Source organism: Mobula hypostoma, chromosome 12 (genome assembly GCF_963921235.1).
Source record: "Mobula hypostoma chromosome 12, sMobHyp1.1, whole genome shotgun sequence".
In the NCBI taxonomy this organism is placed as follows: Eukaryota; Metazoa; Chordata; class Chondrichthyes; order Myliobatiformes; family Myliobatidae; genus Mobula; species Mobula hypostoma.
Genome location: NC_086108.1, coordinates 70,643,968 through 70,670,780, shown reverse-complemented (window position 1 = coordinate 70,670,780; position 26,813 = coordinate 70,643,968). Strand labels below are relative to the sequence as shown.

The window sequence follows — 26,813 nt, the reverse complement described above, 5'->3', positions numbered from 1 at the left end:
TTTCCTATGCTGTAGGCACCTACATTTACCACAATAACCCCTTTACCCTCCCTTTGCTTGTTCCCCTCCAGTCACTGAACCCTGGCATCAGGCATAGCCTTCTTAGCTCTTGCTCTTTTCTGTGGAGAACAATGCTTATTTATTGTTTGCTTCCCACCATCACACATGTACGGTTTCTGCTACCACAGAGTAATAGTGTGATGATATCGGGTTTGCTGACCATGAAGTTCTAAACTCAGATGAAGACCTTAGTCCTATCAGATGTAAATGGCCATGAGTACTCTCACTAAAGGGAGGTTATACTATAACTATCCCAACCTTCTAAGACTAGTTCACTTCCCTGTTTATTCTGCATGGTGAGTTCAGGTGCCAATACTCACAATTGGAGCGGTGGGTCCTCTCTTCCTACCAAGAAGATATTTCCAGCTAACAGCACACTTAAAAACACAGTTCATTTATTTGCAATGATTCCTGTTTAAATCCAAACAACATTCTTAAAACTCATTTAAAACTCACAAAAGATTTTGATCTTAAACTTTCCTAAAACACAAAGAACAAAAGATTTCCCACTGCCTGTTCCCTCTCCAAGTCCAGGTTGCAGCAAGTGATTCACTCAGCGGAGAAGATTATTGGCTGTCGTCTACCAATATTGGAAGATCTGTTCGTCACAAGAGTGAAGAAAAAAAGATGAAAAAAGTTGCTGATGACTCCACCCATCCTAGCAATCACCTATTCATCGGCATCAGGGAGATGCTACAAGTCCATCACCACCAGGACTACACATCATCACTGAAGCTTCTTTCCTGTAACTATCCAGCTTCTCAAACAAAACTCCTCACTCAGGTATAATACCCTAACTGTGCCATTTAATCCATTAAGTGGTCTTTCCTGCTCTCCTTGTACTCTTGATACTTATTTTAATCTATTTATATGTTCACATTTATTTAAGTTTGATTAGTAACATTTGTACATGTGACTGTTTTGCTAATTGTTAATGGCTGTTTTCACTATTATCTTATAAATTGTTGACTATTTTGTTGTCTGTTATGGTATTGTCCTGTGTTTTATGCTTGGCACCAAACCACAATCAATTCTGGTATGTTTCACATTCTGGTAATGAAGTGATTCTGATTCTAAACCACAGATACAATTCTTATAAACTAAAAAGACATATCAATGATGCAGATGAACACATCGTCCATCGCAGAAACCGAAACCAGAGGAATGGATTCGAGTTCATCCTGTGTTTCTTCCAGGTTTCTTGATGTTCCTTACCCCATTTCTAATAACCTGAACTTCTGTCTATATTTATAGCCTTTTTCTCCCACTTTGTTGAATTCACACATATGTGATACTTCCTCAGATATCATTTTTACACAAATGGTCTAAAACATTGCGGAAACATAAATCTCAGCTTTCTACCATTAAGGCCGTGAAGCCAACTTCCTTAAGTACATAAAACTCCCAACTATAAATACATCAGTTATTGATATGCTAAATGATATTATCCATCTAGTCTGCAAGCTTCCTTCAACTATGCAACTTAGAGTCTTAGTTTGTAGCAACTGAGTTTGTTTTGAATCAAGCCAAATTAAGCAACCTGTTGTTTTATACTATACCTTTGAGCAGCAATAAAGCAGGTGCAGTGAGTTATTGTACATCCTACTTCTCACATACAAAGTGTCTGCCTATATACAGGTCTTGGCCTGAAACGTCGACTGTACCTCTTCCTAGAGATGCTGCCTGGCCTGCTGCGTTCACCAGCAACTTTGATGTGTGTTGCCTATATACAGAGCTTGTTTGCAAAGCTGTGTTTTAAAACTTCAAGCTGATGACTGGCTGCTACTGTATTTACATTTTAAGAACTGAAGACTGACTTTTATATATATATAAAAAATATATTTTTATTACCTGACACCAGTTCTGTACTATTTTCAACTTAATTTAAAAAATATAGGAAGGAACTCAAGCAAGGGGACTAGGAGGAACCATGAAATCTCCCTGGCAAGTAGGATTATAAAGAATCCCAAGCCATTTTATATTTACATTAAAAACAAGAGAATAACTAGGGTTGAGGGTAAATTCATTCAAGGAGAAAGGAAAGAATTTATGCTTGCAGTGAGAAAATGTGGGTAAGGAACTAAATGAGTAGTTTGTGTTGTATTCATCAAAAAGGATGTGGAGGTTAGTGAGACCAATGTGATGTGTGCCAATATGCCAGCACATTTTGCGATCAAAAAGGAGTTTGTGCTGGGTATCTTGGTGGATGTCCCCAGGGCCTGATGGAATATATCTCAGGTTACCAATAGTGGAAAGAGAGGAGATTGCTGGGACCTTGACAACAATCTTTGTATCCTCATTAGCAAAGGCAAAAGTTCTGGAGGACTGGAAAGTATCCAATATTATTTCTTTTTTTCAAGAAGGGAAATAGGGATAATACAGAAAATTGTAGGCCAGTAAGCCTCACATCAGTGGTAAGGAAGCTGTTGGAGAGGATGATTAGGGTGCACTTGGAAAGCATGGCATAATTAGGGACAGTCAGCATGACAATGTGGGACAGGTGATGTCTTACTAAAAGCTGTGTTTTTTGAGGAGGTTATGAAAGTGATTGATGAAGTTAGGGCGGGAGATGCTGTTTTCCAGGACTTCAATATAGCAAGTTGTAGGTGCCTGGGATGGATTGCCAGGGGTGCATAAGAAATTTACCAGGAAATTATCTGGATTAGAGGATATGAGTTGTTCAGCCAGATTGTACAGCTTGGGTTGCTCTCCTTAGAATATCAGAGGCTGGGGAAAGACCTGATAGAGGTTTTCTACATGTTATGAGCAGCAGAGATGGGGTAGGTAGAATCTGTTCCCCAGGATAGAGATGTCTAGCACCAGAGGACATGCTTTTAACATTATAAGGGAGAAGTTTAGAGGGGCAAGTTTCATATGCAGCCACCTGGTTTGGGTTTACCGGGGGGGGGGGGGGCATGGTAGTGGAATCAGGCAGTTTTGTGGAGTTTAAAAGCCTTTTAAATGTAGATATGAATATGAAGAGAATGAAAGCTTTTGAATGATAAGCAGCAGGAGAACATTTAGTATAAATCAACATCAAGATTGGCACAACATCATGGGCCAAATGGCCTGTGGTGTTGTACCGTTCTAAGTTTTAAGCATCCATCATCAAGGGAACGGAGGCTGAAGAGACTGAATTTAATTTGACGTTGTGTTTGGCCAGGACGTCATAGGCTAAAAGCATGCTCCTGTGCTGTATTCTTCTATTTTGTGTGTTAGAGACCTTAAACATACCAAACACTCACTAAAAAGCTAGCTTCCTTTTTAGCTCCCTCGCCATGTTGAAAACAGCATTCATCTTTACTAATACCTCATAAAGCTGATACAGAAACTCTCCAATGGGTTATGTGACTTGCAGCAATGTCAGATTTCCAAGCTGGTACCAGTGTTGAATTGCTCCACCTGCCCTACCTCACCAAACTCATATACAGGTGTCCCCATCTTTTCGAACGCTCGCTTTACGAAACCTCACTGTTACGAAAGACCTACAGTAGTTACCTGTTTTCGCTAACAGAAGGTGTTTTCACTTTTACGAAAAAAGGCAGCGCGCGCCCCGAGCAGCCCCTCCTCCCCCAGATTCGGAACAGCATTCTCGCCGGCATTGCTTAAACACGTGCCTGTGAGCATCTGTTAGCAAGATGAGTTCTAAGGTATCGGAAAAGCCTGAAAGAGCTCGTAAGGGTGTTACACTTAGCGTAAAACGAGACCTAATTAAGCATTTCGATCGTGGTGAACGAAGTAAGGACAAATTGAGTTTGGCTTGTGGAAGTTGACGAAGATAATGTTAAAGAGGTTTTGGCATTCCATGACCAAGAACTGATAGATGAAGAGCTGATGTAATTGGAAGAGGAAAGGATAACAATCGAAACTGAATGCAGTAGCGAACGGACCGAAAGTGAAGTTGTCCAGGAACTGAACGTGAAGCGTGAGATTTTCGCTGCAATGATAAAGTATGACTTTAATTTTGAAAGGGTACATCAGTTTAGGACATATTTGCAGGATGGTTTGAGTCCTTACAAAGAACTGTATGATCTAAAAATGCGCGAGGCTGAGCAGTCAAGCAAGCCTTCCACATCAGCCACAGCAGACGACGAACCTCTACCTTCGACATCAAGGCAGGCAGTTATAGAAGATGACCTGCCTGCCCTGATGGAAACAGACGACACCCCAGTGTCCCACCACCCCAAACCCCTGGACCACGGACAGATACCAATCCGCGAAGAATGCAGTGGTAGCCGGGAGGCACCCAGCACATCTTTAAGAAAAAAAGCCGAAATAAACAAGCTAACTAATTAGGTGCCGCCCGGCATGTAAATGTCGGCCCAGATCAGAGGCGACGCAATTGCTTTTTGCTACGGAGAACAGTGCAGTAATGATTGTGGAAAAGTATTTCTACTTTATATAGGCTGTGTATTCATCACATCATTCCTGCTTTTACTATATGTTACTGTTATTTTAGGTTTTATGTGTTATTTGGCATGATTTGTAGGTTATTTTTGGGTCTGCGAACGCTAACAATTTTTCCCCATATAAATTAATGGTAATTGCTTCTTCGTTTTACGACATTCCGGCTTACGAACCATTTCATAGGAACGCTCTACCTTCAGATGTCGGGGAAAACCTGTACTGGAAACCACATACTCCTACGCTACTATGCTGAATCCTCATTATCACTTTTCTCACCTTAGACCATTTGCACTTGCTATTTAACTTTCCTACTTTTACTCCATCAAAGGTTTTTTCATTGGCAATCTCCCCATTACTTTCCCGCTTTTCTGCACTTTCATTCTTTAACTATTTCCAGTTATGATAGGAGGTCATTGAGGTGAAACATTAATTCGATTTCCCTTGCCATAGTTCCTATGTAACCCACTGCCATTCCAGTATTTCCTGCTGTTAATCAGATTTCCAGCAACCATTGCGTTTGAAGGGCTAACCAAAGAAATATAAAGTAGGCTAAACTCATTGTGTAAGTAAACAGTAAATTAATGATGACATTTGAATGTAATGCAGAAGAATTCATGTGACACAGAAGCTCAATGGGAGGCATCAAAATATTCAGTGACAAAAGTTAAAGGGGATCTAGTATTTTAGTAGCCCTAATGCCCAATATTTAATGCTGTACAGAGTGGTAAGAGAAGAAAGCATACTACTGGATAACCAAAACAGAAGAAAGTGGAGAATTTCAATTGTAATTAAGGTCTTGGGTTGGGTGGCTGTATACTGAAGGTGCTACAGAAGCCAGTGATGGGACCTCAGCTGTTCATAATCCATATCAATAATTAGGAGGACAGTTTTGCGTGTAACATATGCAGGTTTTCTAATTTTTCAAAGCTAAATGGCCTCTACTTCCTGAGGAAACTGAGGTTCTTTGGAGTATGCAGGCTTCTCCTTCACATGTTCTGCTAGTCTGTTGTTGCCAGTACAATCTTCTATGTGATGGTGTGCTGGGGCAATGGCATCAACACGGGTGATGCCAACAGCCTCAATAAACTGATTAGAAAGGGTAGCTCTGTCATAGGAGTCAAACTGGACACATTGGAGGCTGTGGTAGAACAAAGGACCCTATGGAAAATCCTGGCAATTCTGGATAATGTTCCTCACCCTCTGCATGCCACCTTGGCTGAATAAAGGAGCACTTTCAGTAATAGACTAAGACAACTGCACTGCCCCAAAGAGCTTTCTATGAGGTCAGGCTTAGCCTCAGCCATTAGGCACTATAATGAGTCAACCTATTTATAGCCGGGGAAGTTGTTTGAGGTAACTTATTTTTTTATTCTTCTCTTCTGATATTTGTATATCTGTGAACTTGTAATGCTATTGTGACACTGTAATTTCCTTTGGGATCGATAAAGTATCTATCTAAAGGAAGGGGATGTGCAGAAATTTAATAGGTAATATAGAAAGGTAAGGGAATTGGTAAGGAAGATGAAATATAACTTGGGAAAATGAGAAGTCATCCATTTTGGTAGGTAAAAGAAAGGCAGAGTGTTTATAACATGGTGTATTAGTAATATTCAGAGGGACCCAAGTATCCCTCTGTATAATTCACTGGGAGTTAATTTGCAGATTCAGCAAGTAGTTACAAAGTGCATTGGCCTTTATTACAAGAGAATTTGATTTTTCTTACATATGAAATCCTGGTGAAATTACACTTGGAAGCTCGTTTACATGTCTGGTTTCCCAACCAAAAGAGGACCATTCTTGCAGCAGAGAGGGTGCAACTATTAATTTCTAGAACAGAGGATTTGTAGTATGAGAAGAGAATAAGCAGACCAGACCTGTACTCTATTGACAGAATGAGACGAAAATTCAGTGAAATATACTCAGTTCTTATGGGACTTGAAGAGAGATGCTGATTTGTCTGGAAAACCAATATAGCATTTTCCGGTCACAGTAACAAAATAAGGATTCAGTCATTCAGCACAGAAAAAAGATTTTTTTTCATCCAATGACATGTGAATCTTTGAATTTCATGACCCCAGAAAACTGTGTAAGTTCACTCACCCAGTATATTCAAGAAAAATGTAAGAAATTCTCAAACAACATTTACACGGGAGAGGCAATCGTGTTTTAGTTCAAGACTTCCAGTAGGACTGGCAAGGTTAGAGATACAATAATGTTTTAAGAAAGTACAGAGGCTGGGAAAATAGGGGGAAAGGAGGAAAGAACTAAGGAGAAGGTCTGATTTGGGTCCACTGGAAGAGACTTCAACTAACAAAAATGAGTGCAAGAAAGGAATATCAATAGAATAATAATCAAACAGATGATGGGTCAGCTGTAAATGGGAATATCAGAGTCATATTTTACAGCCATCCTCCAGAAAGAAATATGATCAATAGTCATGATTGGAATCCAGTCTTGAGTCAGAAAGGCTAGGGAATTAGAGACAAAGCAGGAAATTAGTGGCAAATTTAATTAACTCTTTCAGCTCAGGGCAAACAACACTAAAATACAGACATTAAAAAAGAACAATTTAATCCCTCACTCCTTTTCAATGTTGCAACATTTTACCAACATGTTCTGGCCTGGCAAAAACTACAATGTATCTCAAATTGGACAATTGGCTAATAATTGGACAACTGACTAAATGCAGAAATTTAAGCTGCATTTGTACTGGGCAGATTATTCTCGTTCTTCCATAAAGTTTCAACATTTTATGTTATTTTATGAACAAAAGAGTACTTTGAACATGCATCTTCTCCAATTATCTAGGTATGCGGATCATTTAATGACAGAGATCACCAATAGACAGTTATATGTGCTTCTTTACTCTACTGTATTCAGGGAGTCATCTTCAAACCTGGATGAGTATGCTGCAGTTGTTACCGACTTCATTAAAACCTGTGTGGATGAGTGTGTTCCCACAAAGACTTGCTGTACATTCCCAAACCAAGAGCTGTGGATGAACCAGGAGGTACGTCGTTTGCTGAAGGCTAGATCTGTGGCATTCAAGTCTGGCAACCTAGGCCAGGTATGGTCTGCGGAGGGCTATTTCAAGGGTGAAGGGCAATTTCAAACGAGGTTGGAGGTGACATCAGATGCACGGCAACTCTGGCACAGTTTGCAAGACATTACTTCCTACAAAGCAAAAACCAATAGCATGAATGGCAGCGATGCTTCACTACCAGATGAACTCAACGCCTTCTATGCATGCTTTGAGAGGAAGAACACAATTACAGCTGTGAAGATCCCTGCTGCACCTGATGACCCTGTGATCTCCATCTCAGAGGCTGACTTTAAAGAGAGTGAACCCTCGCAAGGTGGAAGGTCCCAATGGAGTACCTGGTAAGGCTTTGAAAATCTGTGCCAACCAACTAGCGGGAGTATTCAAGGACATTTTTAACCTCTCACTACTATGGGCAGAAGTTCCCACTTGCTTCAAAAAGGCAACAATTATACCAGTGCCTAAGAAGAATAATGTGGGCTGCCTTAATGATGATTGCCTGGTAGCACTCACATTGAGAGTGATGAAATGCTTTGAGAGGTTGGTCATGACTAGACTGAACTCCTGCCTCAGCAAGGACCTGGACCCATTGCATTTTGCCTATTGCCACAATAGGTCAATGGCAGACACAACCTCAATGGTTCTCCACACAGCTTTAGACCACCCGGACAACACAAACACCTACGTCAGAATGCTGTTCATTGACTATAGCTCAGCATTTAATACCATCACTCCACAATCCTGATTGAGAAGTTGCAGAACCTGGGCCTCTGTACCTACCTCTGCAATTGGATCCTCGACTTCCTAACTGAAAGACCACAATCTGTGCGGATTGGTGATAACATATCCTCCTCGCTGATGATCAACACTGGCACACCTCAGGGGTGTGTGCTTAGCCCACTGCTCTACTCTCCATAGACCCATGACTGTGTGGCTAGGCATAGCTCAAATACCATCTATAAATTTGCTGACGATACAACCATTGTTGGTAGAATCTCAGGTGGTGATGAGAGGGTGTACAGGAGTGAGATATCCCAACTAGTGGAGTGGTTCCGCAGCAACAACCTGGCACTCAACATCAGTAAGACGAAAGAGCTGATTGTGGACCAGGAAGGGTAAGACAAAGGAACACATACCAATCCTCATAGAAGGATCAGAAGTGGAGAGAGTGAACAGTTTCAAGCTCCTGGGTGTCAAGACCTCTGAGGATCTAACCTTGTCCCAACCTATCGATGTAGTTATAAGGAAGGCAAGACAGCAGCTATACTTCATTAGGAGTTTGAAGAGATTTGGCATGTCAACAAATACACTCAAAAACTTCTATAGTTGTAGCGTGGAGAGTATTCTGACAGGCTGCATCACTGTCTGGTATGGAGGGGCTACTGCACAGGACTGAAAGAAACTGCAGATTGTAAATCTAGTCAGCTCCATCGTGGGCACTAGCTTACAAAGTACCCAGGGCATTTTTAGGGAGTGGTGTCTCAGAAGGGCAGCGTCCATTATTAAGGACCTCCCTTTTCTCACTGCTACCATCAGGGAGGAGAAACAGAAGCCTGAAGGCATACACTGAACGATTCAGGCACAGCTTCTTCCCCTCTGCCATCTGATTACTAAATGGACATTGAAGCTTTGGACACTACCTCACTTTTTTTAATATACAGTATTTTTGTTTTTGCAGGTTTTAAAAATCTGTAATACGTAATTGATTATTATTGGTTTTATTTTATATTATTTTTTTTCTCTGCTAGATTATGTATTGCATTGAACTGCTGCCGCTAAATTCACGAATTCCATGTCACACGCCGGTGACAATAAACCTGATTCTGATAGACAAGCCACATTCCAGTGCTGAACTTTTCAAACAGGTTGTAAGCTGGTTGGGAAATCTTGAAGGATTTGATTTACGTAAACACAAGCTAAAATTCTAATCACCTGCTGGGGTAGAACTCCACAACAGGAATTCAGCCAGATGTAATGCCTCACGAAAGTGCTATCTGTTTAAACCTTACGAGTGAGTTTTAAACAGTCGAAGAATATTTGAAGTTGGTGGTGATACTCATTGTGTTCCCAGGGCAACGGAGCCTTCGCTGGAATCCCGGAAACCCTCGCAGCTCGATTGTCGTCGCTGCCGCCGCCGCCACTCTCCGCGCTCGGAGGCTGCAAGCAGACGCGATGGCTCTCGGAACTTGTAGTTTTCTGTGCAGTGGCGGAGAATTTGTATCTGTGACGCCACCGGAAGGTGTCAACGCGTTTGCGTGCTTTGGGTTTGTTTTGTGAACGGCCTGCTGGTGGTCGGGAGCTTTCATCCGATTAAATAGATGGTGGGATGTGCTGTGGAGTGCTGGCCGATCTTGCCGGTAAGAATCCGAGGCCTGGGCCGGGAGGTATATTTAAAATTTAAAAAATGTGAACTGATGATAATCGGAGAGGTCTTGAGCGCGATTCGCAAACAGGGCTGTTGGGTTTCCCTTTCGGTCATTTTGTTTAGGCCAATGACAGGTTTAAAGCGCTGGAGGGAGGGTACCGGCCACGCTCGGTATTTGATCGCATTTTAGGAACAGTCTCCAGAGGTGACCCAGACGTTTATTTCCCATTTGAGTATCTCACACCCACCGCGTGAGTCACAAGTGTTGACGGCCCTGAGATTATAATTCAGCCAGAAGGTATTCCTGACCGTAATTCACACGATAAACAATATTACTAACGTTCAGTTGCAATGTTTACGTGGATGGGGGGTAATTGTATTTTTTCGGGCACGTTGCCTTTAAGGGATCCCTGTCGATATTTTGTTTGTACATGTCATTGACAAAATCATTTGTATTTGATGCATTTAAGTTGAACGTTATTTATTAAAAAGGACGGGGATTGTGAAATAACATTTGAATTAGATTTATCAAAATGAACCCGTTTAAAATGAATGCTTTTATTAATGCCATATCTTCAATAAAATGAGTTTTGCTTTCGTTTCGTTTAGTTTGGGTGTTATCTGGTGGTGTTAGTATTTACAGATTGGGTATTTTTGGCTGTTAGAAACAACCTATCCATGTATTTCAACTTTTTATCCCACACACAACTGCAATTAAATGGAACTCCGGAATAATAGTTGCAGACTAATTTGGCCTACCTTAATATAGTTCTTTGACAAATCTTCATTTTCCTTCGCGTAATCACATATTATTTTTCCAGTTTTTATCAGTATCATTAAGATGAGATTAAAACACTCACAAGCACACACTCAGCAAATGGCATAATACAAGCGTTTTGCAAGCTATGTGAGGCATTTTGAAAAGAAAAACGATAATGAAAAGTGTGCGTCTTTGGTATTGCTTGATGGTAGAGTTTGTGTGTGTGTGTGCGTCTTGACGGTGGGAAGAATTGTTTGCCAATGTAGTTATCAGTGTTTTGCTTAAAAAAAACAAAATAATGTCTAATTTGACAGTCTCTCGATAGATGAATGCTATTCCATTCTTTAAATAGTGTAATTTGTAATGACCTCTTGTATATATTTAATACCACATTTAGTATTTGATTAAATCTTAAAATGAAGAACTGTCAAAAATATGTAACAACATAAAATATTCCATTTTATAATTTATTGTGGAAAATTAGTTTGACTATTCTTTGTCTCCCTTAATATGACAGTCTATTTTTATTATTGCCCTAATCATAAAATAATCAACTTTCCACTACAGTATTACACTATGTTGTAATTTTGCTTTGTTTACTTGTACAACTGATCTTTGCTCCTTTTAAAATGCCAAAGAAAAAGGTAATATTCTGTATGTTGGATATCTATCTGGAAAATTTTGAAGCTTTGTAGCTTTTGTATGCCTGCAAAATAGTAATGCCAGGAAGAGAAGGCAAGTCATTTAAGTATGTCAAAAATGAGTAATGATAGTATTTGTGTATTTTTAATAATTTTATGATTTATACCAAGTATGAGCACGCAATACACCTCTGACATGCTTGGAAATATACACCATGTGAAAGCTGGTGTAAGCATTGAACTGGTATTGTGTAATCTTATATAAACAATCTAGGAATCAGCATATCCAACATTAATCATTTTTTCTTTCAAACCATAATTTGTTACACATGAATACTGTATTTGTTCTTTAATATTTTGATTTACTTTCTGGTTGAAAACCCTTGTATATTGTCAAGGCTCATATCTGAATGATCAAAGTTCAAAGTAAATTTATTATTAAAATACATAAATACAAAAAATACATAAAAAGAGAGAAAAATAAATAAATATTGAGAACATTAGTTATATAGAGTCCTTGAAAGTGAATCAGTTCATGTTTGGATGAATGAAGTGATCCACTCTAGTTTAGGAGCCTAATGGTTGGGGGGTAATAACTATTCCTGTGCCTCCTTTCTGATGGCAGCAGCAAGAAGAGAGCATGATTATTAGACTGAAATTCTGAAAACTGCCCCTTCACATGGAGGAGTAAATGGACAATACAGTTAAGGAAAGTAAGTTCTAAATATTGACTGACTTAGCTATTCTACAATAATATTTGAGACCAATAACGAAGCCATTTAGCCCCCAGTGTAATTTTGAACCTCATGTTAGGACAACTTTAAACTAATTCCATTTGTCTCAAATTCTTGACATTATTAATAGTGTTCCATCATACAATGTTTGATAAGTTTTCCCTTAAAGCACCCACATTAGTTTTTATAATCCTCTTAGAACTTTTAAGAATCTCAATAATCTTTGTTGATACTGAATTTCAAACAAAAGATATAGTAGAGTTGCAAGAAAAAGTTTGCGAACCCTTTGCAATCGCCTGGTTTTCAACATTACTCATAAAATGTGGTCTGATGTTCACCTATGTCACTATAATGGACAAACACAATTTGCCTAAACTAATAACACACAAACAATTGCACTTCTCATCAATACTGAGTACACTATTTAAACAATCACAGTCTAGGTTCAAAAAAAGTATTGAATTTCTGAGGTAATGCCATCTACAAAAGCTATTTGGAGTCAGGTGTTCCAGTCAATGAGATGAAATTGGAGGTGTGGGTTGTGGAGGTGCCCTGCCTTATAAAAAGACACACAAAGTCAGGTTACTGACAGAGCCTGCTCTTCTCAAGAAAGATCTGCTTATGTGAACCATGCCTCGATCAAAACAACTTTCTGAGGACCATAGAAGAGGAATTGCAGAGGTGCATGAAGCTGGAAAAGGCTACAAAAGCATTTCTTAAAGACCGGAGTGTTCATCAGTTCACTTTAAGAGAAATTGTCTACAAATGGAGGAAATTCAGTACTGTTGCTCATCTTCCTAGGAGTGGGCATCCTGGAAAGATCACACCAAGAGCACAATGTACAATGCTGAAGGAAGTGAAAAAGAACCCAGGGGTAACAGGTCTTTTGCTGGAACTTGCTAAAGTCCCTGTTTGTGTGTCCACTATAAGAAAAACTCTGAACAAGAATGATATTCATGGAAGGACACCATGGGAAAAAAAACACTGCTCTCTTTAAAAAAATTGTGCACATTCAAGTTTGCAAAAGACCACCTGAATGTTCCACAATACTTTTGGGACAATGTTCTGTGGACAAATGAGACAAAAATTGAACTTTATGGCAGAAATGCACACCACTATGTTTGTAAGAAAAAGGGCACTGCACACCAACACTAAAACCTCACCCCAAATGTGAAGCATGGTGGAAAGAGCATCATGGTTTGGGAATGCTTTGCTGTCTCAGGGCCTGGACTGCTGCAATCGTTGAGGGAACAATGAGTTCAAAATTGTATCAAGACTTTTTACAGGAGAATGTCGGGGTAGCGGTTTGTCACCTGAAACTTGATAGCATTTGGATGCTGCTACAAGACAATTATACAAAACACAAGAGTAAATCACAACAGATTCGTTTAAAAAAGAAGAAAATTTGTGTTTTGGATTGGCCAGGTCAGAGTCCAGACCTTAACTGAATTCAGATGCTGTGGCATGACCTGAGGAGGGTTGTTTGTGCAAGGTATCCCAGAAATGTTGATGAACTGAAACAGTTTTATATGGAGGAATGGTCTAAAATTGCTTCTCGCCATCATGCAAGTCCGATCAGCAGCTGCAGGAGGTTCTACCAGTTATTAAATACATTGGTTCACATACTTTTTCTAGGCTGGACTGTGAATGACTAAAGATTGTGTTTGTCTATTATTGTGACTTAAATGAAGATCAGACCACATTTTATGAGTAATTAATGCAGGAAACCAGGTAATTGCAGAGGGTTCACAAACTTTTTCCTGCAGCTGTATTTCCATTATAGTGTTTCCATATTCATTTCCATAACTTTTAAAAACTTGTCTTAAGAAATGCCATTTTCAAAATATATGTCTGAACAGTCTAGTGCAAGTTTTAAGATTGTTTAAAAATCCATTATTGATGAGCATAATTCCTTTCAATTAAGTATTGGGAAAATTAAATATATCACCTTGAATCCCTGGCATATGCCATGTTCTATAGCTGCTGATTTCCATCCCTCTCTTTGGAAAGTGAACCAAACTGTTGGCAACACTGCTGTCCTATTTAAAACTGAATTGAGATTTGTGCTTTATGACTGTCATATGTAAGATTACATAGTCTACCTTTGTAACGTTGCCTGTCCCCAGCCTTGCTTTTGTTTCCTTTGTCACCACCAAATTTAATTACCTCTGTCTGGCCTCACTTGTTCTACCTTCTATAAATTTAAAGTCATCCAAAACATTGTTTAGGGCCCAACTTCCATTGAATCCTGTTTATATGTCACTCCTTCCTAAATATGGTTTTAACAGTTCAAGCCAAGAGTTTTAAAATAGAGTTTTCTGATCTTTCCTTGAACTCATGCATTCTTAATTAGATGCTGCAATATCTAGGCCTTTCAGTTCTGGTCTTCTGTATATCTCCTTATTTAATGACACCATTGGTGAAGACTCTGCCTTCAGCTGTCTAAGACTTATGTTCTGAACTTCTATCCAAGATGGTTAATGTGGAGAGGATGTTTCCTATAGTGGGGGAGTCTAGGACCAGCAGGCACAGCCTCAGAATAAAGGGATGTCCATTTAGAACAGAGATAAGGAGGAATTTCTTTTGCCACAGGGTGGTGAATCTATGGAATTCATTGCCACTAGTATCTTTGAAACCCAAGTCATTGGGTATATTTAAAACAGAGGTTGATAGGTTCTGGTTTAGCCAGGTTACAGGAAGAAGGCAGGAGAAGTGGGTTAAAAAGGATAATAAGTAAGCCATGATGGAATGACGGAGCAGACGCAATGGGTGAATAGCCTAATTCTGCTCCAATGTCTTACAGTCTAAGATCCTAACTCATGTCTGATAGATAAAACAGGACATGTTTGCACAAGCCTCCAGTGGAGGCATCCAATATTTAAAGCCAGTGCTTTGGTCATCACTGTTAATGTAGCAATAAAACCAGTGCTGCTGATATGAAGAAAGGGAGTGTTTAACATTCCCAAGTCCATTTTACTATTTAAGACCAAAGTACGTTCTGCATTAACTTCTGATATTTAAATATTACAATGGCCAAGTATTTAAAGAATGTTTTATTTCATATAAATACAAAACCTTGGTGCAATTTATGATCCATTATCATAAATTATTACTTTGTTGATATGGTCACCTGTTTGCTTGAACTTTATCAACTTGCAATCGGAAATTTATGCAATTATTCAAACTGCTGAGAAAGTCAAAACTCAAAATAACATGTTCTGACTCGGTTTGGGGAAACCAAATACTAAGAAGAAGTAACTGGAGTAATCCATATGGTCTGTCAGCCATGCCCTGCATTCATTCAGATCATAGCTGAACTTCCACATCAACTCCAATTTCCTGACCCACCCCGATATCTTTTGATTCTCTTAATATCAATGTCTATTGATCACAGTTTGAAATAAATTCATTCACTGATGATCCATCTCTGTCTGTGGCAGAGACTTCCAAAGATTCAAAAACTTTTGAGTGAAGGAGCTAAACTTAATCTTAAAAGGCTAACGTTTGCCCTGAGATCATAACCCAAAGCAGAAAGTTCTCCAACTAGAGAAAAGAGCCACTCAGCACCTATTACAATATCTAAGAATTTTCAGTAAGGTCAATATTCTTTGAAACTAAGAAATATTCAGTCTTCACTTAGGACAGCCCTTTTCTTCCTGAGAAATATATTTGTTGTACTGCCTGTAAATCAAATACATGCACCCATATTATGTTCTTGGAATCTGTTGCTAAACTTGTGAAATTTTGTGCTCTGTTTAGTCTCACTAATTGCACAGAAACCTGCTATTTTTAAAATTATATGGAACAATACATTTGGTGTTAGCTAAGATGTACAGCATTCTTTTCCCATTGTTATCATTCATCTCCTCTTCCTCAACAAATAGTAGTAAAATTGCTGATTAGATTTCATGAAACTGTTGTCCTGCAATCATTTGTCCAATAATAGCCAGATTCTTTAGAGATACTCAAGAAAAGACGGCCTTAACTGATTCTTTTGACTTTTCATTTACTAACTCATTAGAATAAAGGAGGCCCAGAAGACGATGATAATCAAATCATTCCTGTCCATTTGGACTGATAATTAAGATTCTTTCTTTTTTGGTTCCCTTGAACTACTTTCAAACCAAACCAAGGCAAGGTAGCTCAAGTACCAAACACGTTTCAGAATGAACATTCTCAGAAGCAATCAAGTGAGGTGCATTCTGGTAATGACATTCTGTTAACATGATTGAACATGTGCCTTTTTTGCATATTATAGAGATTAGATTAGCTTTATTTGTCACATGTACTGTACATCAAAGCATACAGTGAAATTAGATGTTTGCGTCAATGACCAGCGATGTCCGAGGTTGTGCTGGGGCAGCCTGCAAGTGTCACCATGGTTCTGGTGCCAACATTGCATGCCTACAACTTAATAACTTTTACTAACCCTTGCGTCATTGGAATGTGGGAGGACACTAAAGTACCCAGAAGAAACCCACACACTCACAGGGAGAACGTATGTACACTTTAAAGGCAGTGGCAGGTATTGAGCCCTGATTGCTGGCACTGTGAAGTGTTAATGCTAGCCACTATGCTACCATGCTCCTCAACCCATGAGATACCATACTTCCAATTCTTCAGTTAGAACCATATTTACAGTAATTATTTATATAATTTGCAGTTAACATGTTTGAGTCTCAGTCATTGTCATTTCCACCTATCACCTCACAGCTTCTGACATCATTCCCACTCTCTCCCACCCTAATCTGATCAGTCTCCTCACCTACATCCACGTGTCACCTGCTAGCTTTTACTCCACCCCTTCCTTTCACTTTATTATACTGTTTCTCCCCTCTTTCAGTCCAGACGAATGGTCTTGACTGAAACTCTACAGATACTGCCCAACTTACTGAGTTCCTCCAGCATTTTGTGTGTTCAGATTCCAGCATCTGCATTCTTGTATGTCACCAATAAGTAATGTTATTTCCTCTTCTGCAACATATCTCAATCTTCTACAGCCTCTCTGTGACATCTTTAGAAAATATATATAAACTACCTTTACTGCATTAACTACATTGACGAGTTGTTGAAGATGGAGTGTGTGTACTCAGGGTGATCCATGCAGAAGGTGGTGAGACAACAGTGCAGTAAAACTTCAGTCCGGCCTGCTCAGGACTTCGGTGCCAGGCCAAAGTTCAAAGTAAATTTATTATCAAAGTAAATATATGTTACTATATACAACCCTGAGATTCATCTTCTTGAAATCCAATAACTATAATAGAATCAATGAAAATCTGCACCAACAGGGCACACAACCAATGTGCAAATGACAAACTGTGCAAATACAAAAAAGAAAGAAATAATAATAAATAGTAATAACAACACCAGCAATAAATTAATAAGCAAGAAATATTGAAAACATGAGATGAAGAGTCCTTGAAAGTGAGTCTATAGGTTGTGGGAACATTTCAGTAATGGGGCAAGTGAAATTATCCCCATTGCTTCAAGAGCCTGATGGTTGAGGGGTATTAACTGTTTCTGAACCTGGTGGTGTCAGTCCTGAGGCTCCTATACCACTTTCCTGAAAGCAGCAGCTAAAAGAGAGTATGTCCTGGGTGGTAGGGATGCTTTATGATGGATGCTGCTTTCCTGCAAAAACGCTCTGGATAGATGGTGGGGAGGGCTTTACCCCCAATGGACTGGGCCGTATCCACTACTTTTTGTAGGATTTTCTATTCAAGGGCATTGGTGTTTTCATACCAGGCTGTGATGCAGTTAGTCAATATACTCTCAACCACACACCCATAGAGTGTGGCGCATGGCCAAGTGCGGGGGTTAACCTCGTGATAGACTGGCGTCCTATCCATGGGAGGGGCGGGGGGGGGGGAAGTCTCGTACTCTCAGTCACTTCACGCCACAGAAACCAGCATAAGCACCGGCCACAAGGCTCATGACAGACTTTAAAATACATCCATAGAAGTTTGTCAGAGTTTTAGATATCCTGCCGAATTTTTGCCAACTCCTAAGGAAGTAGAGGTATTGTCCTGCTTTCTTCATAATAGCATTTGCGTGCTGGGCCTAGGACATATCCTCTGAAAGTAAAACACCGAAGAATTTAAAGTTGCTGACCCTTTCCACCTCTGATCAGGACTGGCTCATTGTCCTCTAGTTTCCTCCTGATATCAACAGTCAGCTTCTTGGTCTTGCTGATATTGACTGAGAAGTTGTTGTTGTTGTGGCACCACTCAGCCAGATTTTCAGTCTCCATCTTGTATGTTGACTTGACACCACCCTTGACTTGGCCTACAACAGTGGTGCAGATTTTCAGTGCTCCAGTAGTGCAGATCAGCAGAGATTCTGGAGTATTTGTGTTGTTCCTATTAATGCTCACAAAAAGTTTAATTAAAACACATTTTCCTTCAATGTTTATGCAATAGAACAATGAATTTTCCAGTGAATCTGGGAAAAAATACTGGGAAATGTTATGGACCATGAGAAATAGAACCAGCTGAGTTTCAGGAGAGTACTGCGTAACAGAGCCAGGTGGGTCTTGGGATCTGGAGTTCCAGTAATTTTAAAGGGAGCTTTGGGATGTCAGAAGGTTCATTGGAACCAGCACCACAGTGTATCAGAGACAGTACAGGAGTCAGCACCCAGTGTGCTCGATGCTGAACTTTTGGGGTTCCTGAAGAGTCAGAATATTGAAGCTTCCCAGTGTTAGGATAATAAACTTACTGTGCAGCAACCAACCCAAAAACCAGGATGGATGGAACGATTGAAGTGCACAGTGAATTGTATCTTCCCTTCACACTGTAAAGTAGAAGACAAAAGAAAACAAATGCAATGCCTTTTTCTGCAGTCAGTCACTTTCAACAAAGTCACATTGCCAATTCTTGATTGATTAATGTATTTATAAATTTTATCTCTCATTATCGATTCTAAGTGTTTGTTTACAATGAGAAAAACCTGTTTCATCCTTCTTGAAAAAGAGGGATTTTTTGCTGTCCAGTCGAGCAGAATAATTCAGCATATTCATAAATTGAGAAGTTATGGCTAGGGACTATATAACATCATCTTAACTTCCTTTGCAGCTGAATATCTATGTTATAATAGACAATGACATATCCATTTTGTGTTTTGTTATTTTTTTCAAGATTTCATAAACCTTTTATAGTATATTTCATTCTCACTTCACTACTGTATTCATTTGTAAGTATTAGTTTTGGTTTAATTAGTAGCATTCTTGCCTCTAGGTTCTGACTTGTTTAAGTCCCGCTCTAGAACCCTGAGTACTAAAATGTAAGCTAATTTTCCAATGCATTGCTGAGGAGATGTTGCAATTTTGAAGTGTGTTTCTCAGATGGTATATTAAATCCACTCTTTTGTATGAATGTAAGAAGTCCTTTAGCCATACTTCAAGAAAGTATGGGAGCTGTCCTGATGTACCTCATTTTCATACATTCCTTTCCTATTTATTAATCTTATTTTTCATAAACTCCCTTGAGATTTCATTTAATCTTTTTTTTTGCTAATTAATTGAACTCTGTTCTTTGCATGAAAAATTTCATGTTGGAGCAGTGTATATTTTCTAGTCAAACGTCTCATGCTTTGGGTATCCCTCATCCACAGGTCTGTTTGCCAAGCTTTTTATCCAGTTACTTTTGTCATTTTGCTTCATTTGTTTATTTCTTTCAAGTTCACCGCCCTCTTTCACTTATCATTAATCTTTTCTGTTCGTACTTTGAACTTTTCAGCTATTCTTTTGGAAGTGTTAGTTGGATCATTTTGTTTCCCAAGACTAATTTGAATGAGGCTGCTTTTCTTGTTGGGCTGAAAAGACATATTGATCCAGGAAGTAGATATATTTTTTAAAAAATCAAGTTCTGAGCTTTAGTCAGACATACTACTTTTATCCAGAATAACTTTTCAGTTAAATTCTACCCTTCAGCCAGTTTCTCTTTCTGAAATTCCTGGTAGAAGATTGTTTTGGTTACAACATATATTACTTGTACAATTTTTCTGATAATAGAGGGCTCATCATGTATTTGACAAACCAATAGTACATAGTGAGTGCCTGTATCCTGCTGTATCCTTTGCCAACCTTAACAGCATCCACTCCCCTATCCTTATTACTTGCCATGACAGCACAGTGGTTCGCACGACACTATTGCAGCTTGAGGTATTGGAGTTCGGAGTTCCATTCCAGCGTCCTTTGTAAGCAAGTTTGTATGTTCCTTCCTGTGTGTGCATGTGTTTCCTCCAGGTACTCCATTTTTCTCCTACAGCCCAAAGACACAATGTTTAGTAGTTCATTCTGGCATTTTAAATTGTCCTGTGATTCGACTAGGTGGGTTGCTGGGCGGCACTGCTCAAAGGAGCAAGTAGGGTGTATTTCATGCTCTGTCACTAAATACAATAAAATCTTGGTCACCTTTTTTAAAAAAAACTCATCATGTTTGTAATTTATGTCCTGTCCTACCTACACAAAACCATGTTACACACATCAAAGTTGCTGGTGAACGCAGCAGGCCAGGCAGCATCTCTAGGAAGAGGTACAGTCGACGTTTCAGGCCGAGACCCTTCGTCCTGACGTCGACTGTACCTCTTCCTAGAGATGCTGCCTGGCCTGCTGCGTTCACCAGCAACTTTGATGTGTGTTGCTTGAATTTCCAGCATCTGCAGAGTTCCTGTTGTTTGCGTTTTTAAACAAAACCATGTTGACTACTTTTCCAAATATGAGTAAATTTAAGAGATCTCTCCAAAAACATCCCTACTACTGATGGTGAGGATGATAAAACTATAATTCTGTGGATTACCCCTATTGCCGTTCTTAAACAAAGGAACAGCATGGGTTACTTTATCTTGTCTCAGAATTCAACTTCGTTTTTAGTGGTTTCGAATTTTGAATGAGTGCTTGTGATTACCATGAGGAAGTAGTATATTTACCATCTTTCTATCACCCTCAGCTTTGTCCTCTACAAGCACCTATTTATTCTCTAATGGTCTACTGAATAATCAGAAGCATTTGTTATTACATTGCTTATTTTATATTGTTTCTTTCTGACAAGATGCTCATCAATACAGAATTTTAGATTTGGTGTGCTTTTATACACACACACACACACACACACACAAAATCACACAATCTGAGTACCATTTAATTCTGGAGAAGTTCGCCAATATGTGAGACATGCAACAATTATTTGAAGATTTGAGTGAAATTATTTGAGAGATAAATTTTAGAAATGTAAATTAAATGATGTATTGCACTCATGTTCGAACACTTTATGGATGCAGGTTTATGGCTAGAAAGTGAATTCAGAATCACACACTGTCAAGACTATCTGAGCTGTGGTGTTCCATTTATTAAGGGTGAACTGCATACTAAGAAATTGTTTTTGTCTGAATCTATCATTTATTTTTAAGTGTCATGTGATGTAAGTACCTGCCACTTGGGTTTTTCAAGAATGGGTTGGTGTGTACTCATGTACTTTTATAAATGATGAAAATTTTAGAAGTGAAAATGCTTCAGTATCAGAGATTGAAAGTTCAGTATAGTACCTGCTATATCAGTGGTTGAGGAAACCCTGACAGTGGACTATCATCTGGAAGCACTGGCAACCGTGTCAGACATGAATTCAGCGTCTTAATGAAGCATAACTCAACAATAATTACAGAATTACAAAATTATTTACTTTTAAAAATAGAAAGTGGTTATGTTATTTATATTAGACATCTCTCTCCATTTTATTCTAGTGGTGGCAGGTTCATGTCTGTGTGGCCCAGTGGTTGTGTAATCACGATGAATTATTTTACTGTCCTTGAGCCCAGAACAGTTGCTGGGAGGAGCTGCAGTATAAAAAGTTGGCTGCATCAAATGTATCGGAATCAGATTTAGGGAAACTGGTAGGTTTTATTCTATTATTGTTAAATTTTGTCTGCTTTATTATAATCTCTGTTTGTGTGACATATTTTAGCATATGTAAAATCAAGATAGTTGATCCCATGCAAAACATACCAGCTTTTGATCTCCTTGTGCTCAGGACACGATTACACTGAAAGAATAGTTTCCAGAAGTACCTCTTTGTTACTACTTAAATATCAAACCAGATCACTTACAAAATCTCCTTTAGATCATTTATCATTCAGTAATATTACTGTTTAACATCTATCAATTTGAAGTAAATTTATTTGAATTGATGAGATAGAACTATATTTTGACAACTCTTCCACTTGCAAATTGAATAATTTTATTGAGATACAACACAGAATAGGCCCTTCTGGCCCTTGAGCCGCGCCACCCAGCAATTCCCTGATTTAATCTGAGCTTAATCACAGGATAGTTTATAATGACCAATTAACCTATCAAATGATTGGTCTTTCGACTATGGAAAGAAACTGGAGCACCTGAAGGAAGCCCACATGGTCACGAGGTGAACATACAAACTCCTAACAGGCAGCGGCGGGAATTGAGCCCTGGGCACTGGTACTGTGAAGCATTGTGCTAACCACAACCACTAAGCTACAGTGCCACCTCACAAATCTAGTTAGTGTTTCATAATATTTTCATTCATACTATCTTTGGGTTCTTTCCCTAGTATTTTTCTGCAGGAGTACACATCAGCAATTTTTACAAGGTGGGCACGAGTGACTACTCCCAACATTTTCCCATATCGGCTAATTTATTGGCCAGCAATTAAGAACAGAAGCAATCCTTTCTCTGATTTTATTTCCTCCTGTCCTGTTAGGAAACTGTATATAATATGGCTCAGATTAAGAAGTCATGGTTCAGCAATTATCTACACAAATACTGTACTTCTTTCCTTGAACCCTAAATGTTCATCATCGCAATATTGTTTATAGAAGCAATATATTGTAGATGTTTAAAACTTGCAATAAAAATAGGAAATGCCGTGAAGTAGGTCAGAAATGTTTTCTTGAAAAGTCATTAATATGATTTGACAATAGCCTTTCTACTTGGATACTACCTAACCAGCTGAATATAGCATTTTAATTTCTGCATTATTTAAACTTGTGTTTTCATTTCCTTAAATACTTGTTAGTAGTGCTGAACAATAGTATTTTTTTACCAGCAGTGGTTTTAACAAGAAAAATAGGCTATTACATATAAATGTGCCTTGCACCCTACTGTCTCAATTGATGTCAGTGTAGAACCAGTTCAGCAGAGGTGTAATTTTTGTACTCCTTATACAATAAAGATTGGCCTTCAGATAAAAATTTGACAATAAGGCCTTATTTTGGAATATTATTTAAAGATTGCTTATTGGATTTATGGCTGCTTGATAAAGATTTTTCAAAATAATATTTTTTAAAAATTATGGGATTGATACTCAATTGTCATTTAGTCATTATTGAGATTACAGTATTACCTGTCATTCCCTTGTTAAATGAGTGGTTTGGATAAAGGAGTTATACTTTGTGTAAACTATTTTTATTGGTCTCATTTTGTGATTTTTGATTTGGCTGGACAGAGCCATTCCACTGCCAGTAGCTTGTTGTATGTTATGAAGTAGCAGCCCAGCTTCATTATTAATGCAATTTACACATTTCTGAACATATTCATTGGAAAAGGAATACAAATATTCATTGCTAATATAATCCTTAATAATTATGATTATTTGTTTTTGACAGGAATTCAGGAAAAACTTTGTTCTTTGTTGTTTTGCATCATTCTGTAAATGACTAAGAGATTTTAATTTTTAAAAAGAAAAGACTTTGAATTACAACAATGGAAGAAACTAAAAATGGAAAAGGTGAAGTACACAAATCTGGTAAATCAGTTCGCGTTGTCCATGGTGAAGGTAAGGACATGAAAGTTACTGTTCAAAATGATATTGAACAGAAACCTTCCAGAAATCTAACCGAGGGCAATTCTCAGGATAGTGGAAAAACTGTTTCAAACTGGAATAACAAAAAGTCAAAATGGAATGGGGAACAAATAGACAGAAAGAACATCGATAAAAGCTCAGATGTGAAACCAAGCAAGGGCAGCAAACAAGACGTAGCAAACTGTATGACTAGCTCAAGAAATTCAGGAATACGGAGTACACATGACCACTACCAAGGAAACTGGACATCTAGTGGGATGGCATCTGTTGAAAAGGTGAAACAGAAGCACGTCAAGTCACAGCAGCAGTCTGCTGGGAAATTTATGAACTCTCACTGCAGCAGTGGTGCAAAGACTGTTAACGAAAAAGAATGCTTACCTGTGAAACCAAAGGAAGAGATGAAAATGGAATGTATGGCACAGGCAAGCAAGCCATCTATACAATCAAATGGTGAAAATTATGCTTTGCTTGGGAAAGCCAAGCGGGATCTAAAAGAAGCGGAAAAGAAAGCAGATGTGGTCGGTAAGGTCTTACAGTTATATTTCATTTAAGAACTGTTATTCATGCACTCTTGAAAAACATTTAAATGACATCAATTATCTTGCTGATTAATGTTGTAATGAAAATGATTAATGTGAAACCTAGGTGTGAAATGTGAAAATATTCCTATCATTTTAGGCAGATCACAGTAGTTCACTCTTGACAACTTCTACCTGGAAAAAATACTTTATGGTATTAACGGATGGGTGGAAGTATCAATTTCACCGAACAAATAATCTCATTGCTCATTTGCAATACTGCTTTTGACAATAACAATGTATAATGACCTTAGACTGAAACTGAGTTCATTGATCCCCACTGATCTCCCTCCTGGCACTTATCCGTGTAAGCGGAACAAGTGCTACACATGCCCTTACACTTCCTCCCTTACCACCATTCAGGGCCCCAAACAGTCCTGCCAGGTGAGGCATCACTTCACCTGTGAGTCGACTGGGGTGATATACTGCGTCCGGTGCTCCCGATGTGGCCTTTTATATATTGGCGAGACCCGACGCGGACTGGGAGACCGCTTTGCTGAACATCTACGCTCTGTCCGCCAGAGACAGCAGGATCTCCCAGTGGCCACACATTTTAATTCCACATCCCATTCCCATTCTGACATGTCTATCCATGGCCTCCTCTACTGTAAAGATGAAGCCACACTCAGGTTGGAGGAACAACACCTTATATTCCGTCTGGGTAGCCTCCAACCTGATGGCATGAACATCGACTTCTCTAACTTCCGCTAAGGCCCCACCTCCCCCTCGTACCCCATCTGTTACTCATTTATATGCACACATTCTTTCTCTCACTCTCCTTTTTCTCCCTCTGTCCCTCTGAATATACCTCTTGCCCATCCTCTGGGTCACCCCCCCCCCCTGTCTTACTTCCCGGACCTCCTGTCCCATGATCCTCTCGTATCCCCTTTTGCCTATCACCTGTCCAGCTCTCGGCTCTATCCCTCCCCCTCCTGTCTTCTCCTATCATTTTGCATCTCCCCCTCCCCCTCCAACTTTCAAATCCCTTACTCACTCTTCCTTCAGTTAGTCCTGACGAAGGGTCTCGGCCTGAAACGTCGACTGCACCTCTTCCTACAGATGCTGCTTGGCCTGCTGCGTTCACCAGCAACTTTGATGTATGTTCATTGATCAGAATCTTGTTTAAATGCCCCTTGTACTCCTAGGCAGTCTGCCATCCAAATACTAATAAGAACTGAGTCTACTTAGCTCTGAATTCTTACTTGACTAATACCAAAATCAGTTCTGACATTAGACATTTGAAGTATTCAAGCAGATTGAGATTTATCAATGTTTAATTCTTATAGCTTTGATTCAGACTTTGAAAAGTTGTGACTTAATGAAAACATTAGTGCAACAGAAGCATTTTTCACTAAGTATTGTACCTAGAGGTTTTGAGCTGGATTTACTTTAGTTTCAAGATTTCGCTCTCACTGGAGCTAGAGTAGGGCATTCAAATCATTTGTGCCTTTTCTGCCTTTCTGCTGGATTGTGGATGTGGCTGAGAGCATAATGTAATCAAAAGCTATATAATGTGGTTCAGAAGTTCTTGAGAACTGTTCGTGCCCATTCCAAGTTGTAACACACAAGTTCAGCATTCTTATCTACCTGCCAGTATAGAGAATTGCTCAGGTGTACTCTACCCATAAAAAAATACCTAATTGAATCCACCTAAATGCAGTTTCATTCCTATACTTTCAGTCATCAGTAAAATGATGAAAGGTGTGTCAGAAGAAGATCAATGGATTGCTTTAAATGTAACCTTTAACATTGTTTAATTATAAAAGAATCAAGGAAAATGAGTTGCAAAGCTACAAGGAATGGGGATGGATGAAGGGATTGATGGGATTGTACTTGTTGGGAGCTGGCGTGGACTAGATGAGCAGAATAGCCTCATGTATCAGAAGTAAATGAAGTATTCTCTCTTTGGCTTTGATGTCCTTAAAGTCTGGTGACTGAAAATGACCACCAGGGGCCTAACCAGTGATATTAAAAGGTGTATCATTGCTTTTGCGCTCTTTCTCAATTTATAACTCCAATGGTCCAGTAGATGTCATTCAGCACTTTCGACGATGTGTACACACAGACACACACACCTCTTCCACCAACCCTTTTATTTTGTGATTCCTCTTTCTCCAATCAAAATGAATTGCTTCATACTATTTTATCGTGATCTATACACTTTTCACTAGCCTGTCTATGCCTCCTGAAGTATTTTTTTTCATTGTTTATGAAAATAATGTATAACATCTTTGCAGACAGGGCTGATTTGACAATCTGAAATACTTCTGAGGGTTTCTCACATGATATATTTTATTTTAAATTACATGATCAGATATTACTTTTAGTTGGAAATGCTAGTATTTATTAACAGCCTTGTTTCTGTTCCCCTTAATACTAACAACAGCAAAATAAATG

The 26,813-nt window shown here is 39.0% G+C and overlaps 1 protein-coding gene across 3 annotated transcripts in view; it reads left to right on the top strand.

Annotated features, from left to right (window-relative positions):
* Positions 1-9,761: 9,761 nt before the first annotated feature.
* The window catches only part of LOC134354903 (terminal uridylyltransferase 4-like), a 72,344-nt gene continuing 55,292 nt past the window's right edge, over positions 9,762-26,813 (top strand). Inside the window, exons 1-3 of one of the 3 annotated variants that reach the window (XM_063064362.1) lie at positions 9,766-9,864; positions 21,746-21,895; positions 23,642-24,360. In XM_063064362.1, the coding sequence (XP_062920432.1) occupies positions 23,739-24,360 (622 nt within the window). In that variant the 5' untranslated portion in view covers positions 9,766-9,864; positions 21,746-21,895; positions 23,642-23,738. Of the gene's footprint in view, positions 9,865-21,745; positions 21,896-23,641; positions 24,361-26,813 lie in introns of all 3 variants that reach the window. The other 2 variants (XM_063064363.1, XM_063064364.1) reach the window with 2 other exon arrangements.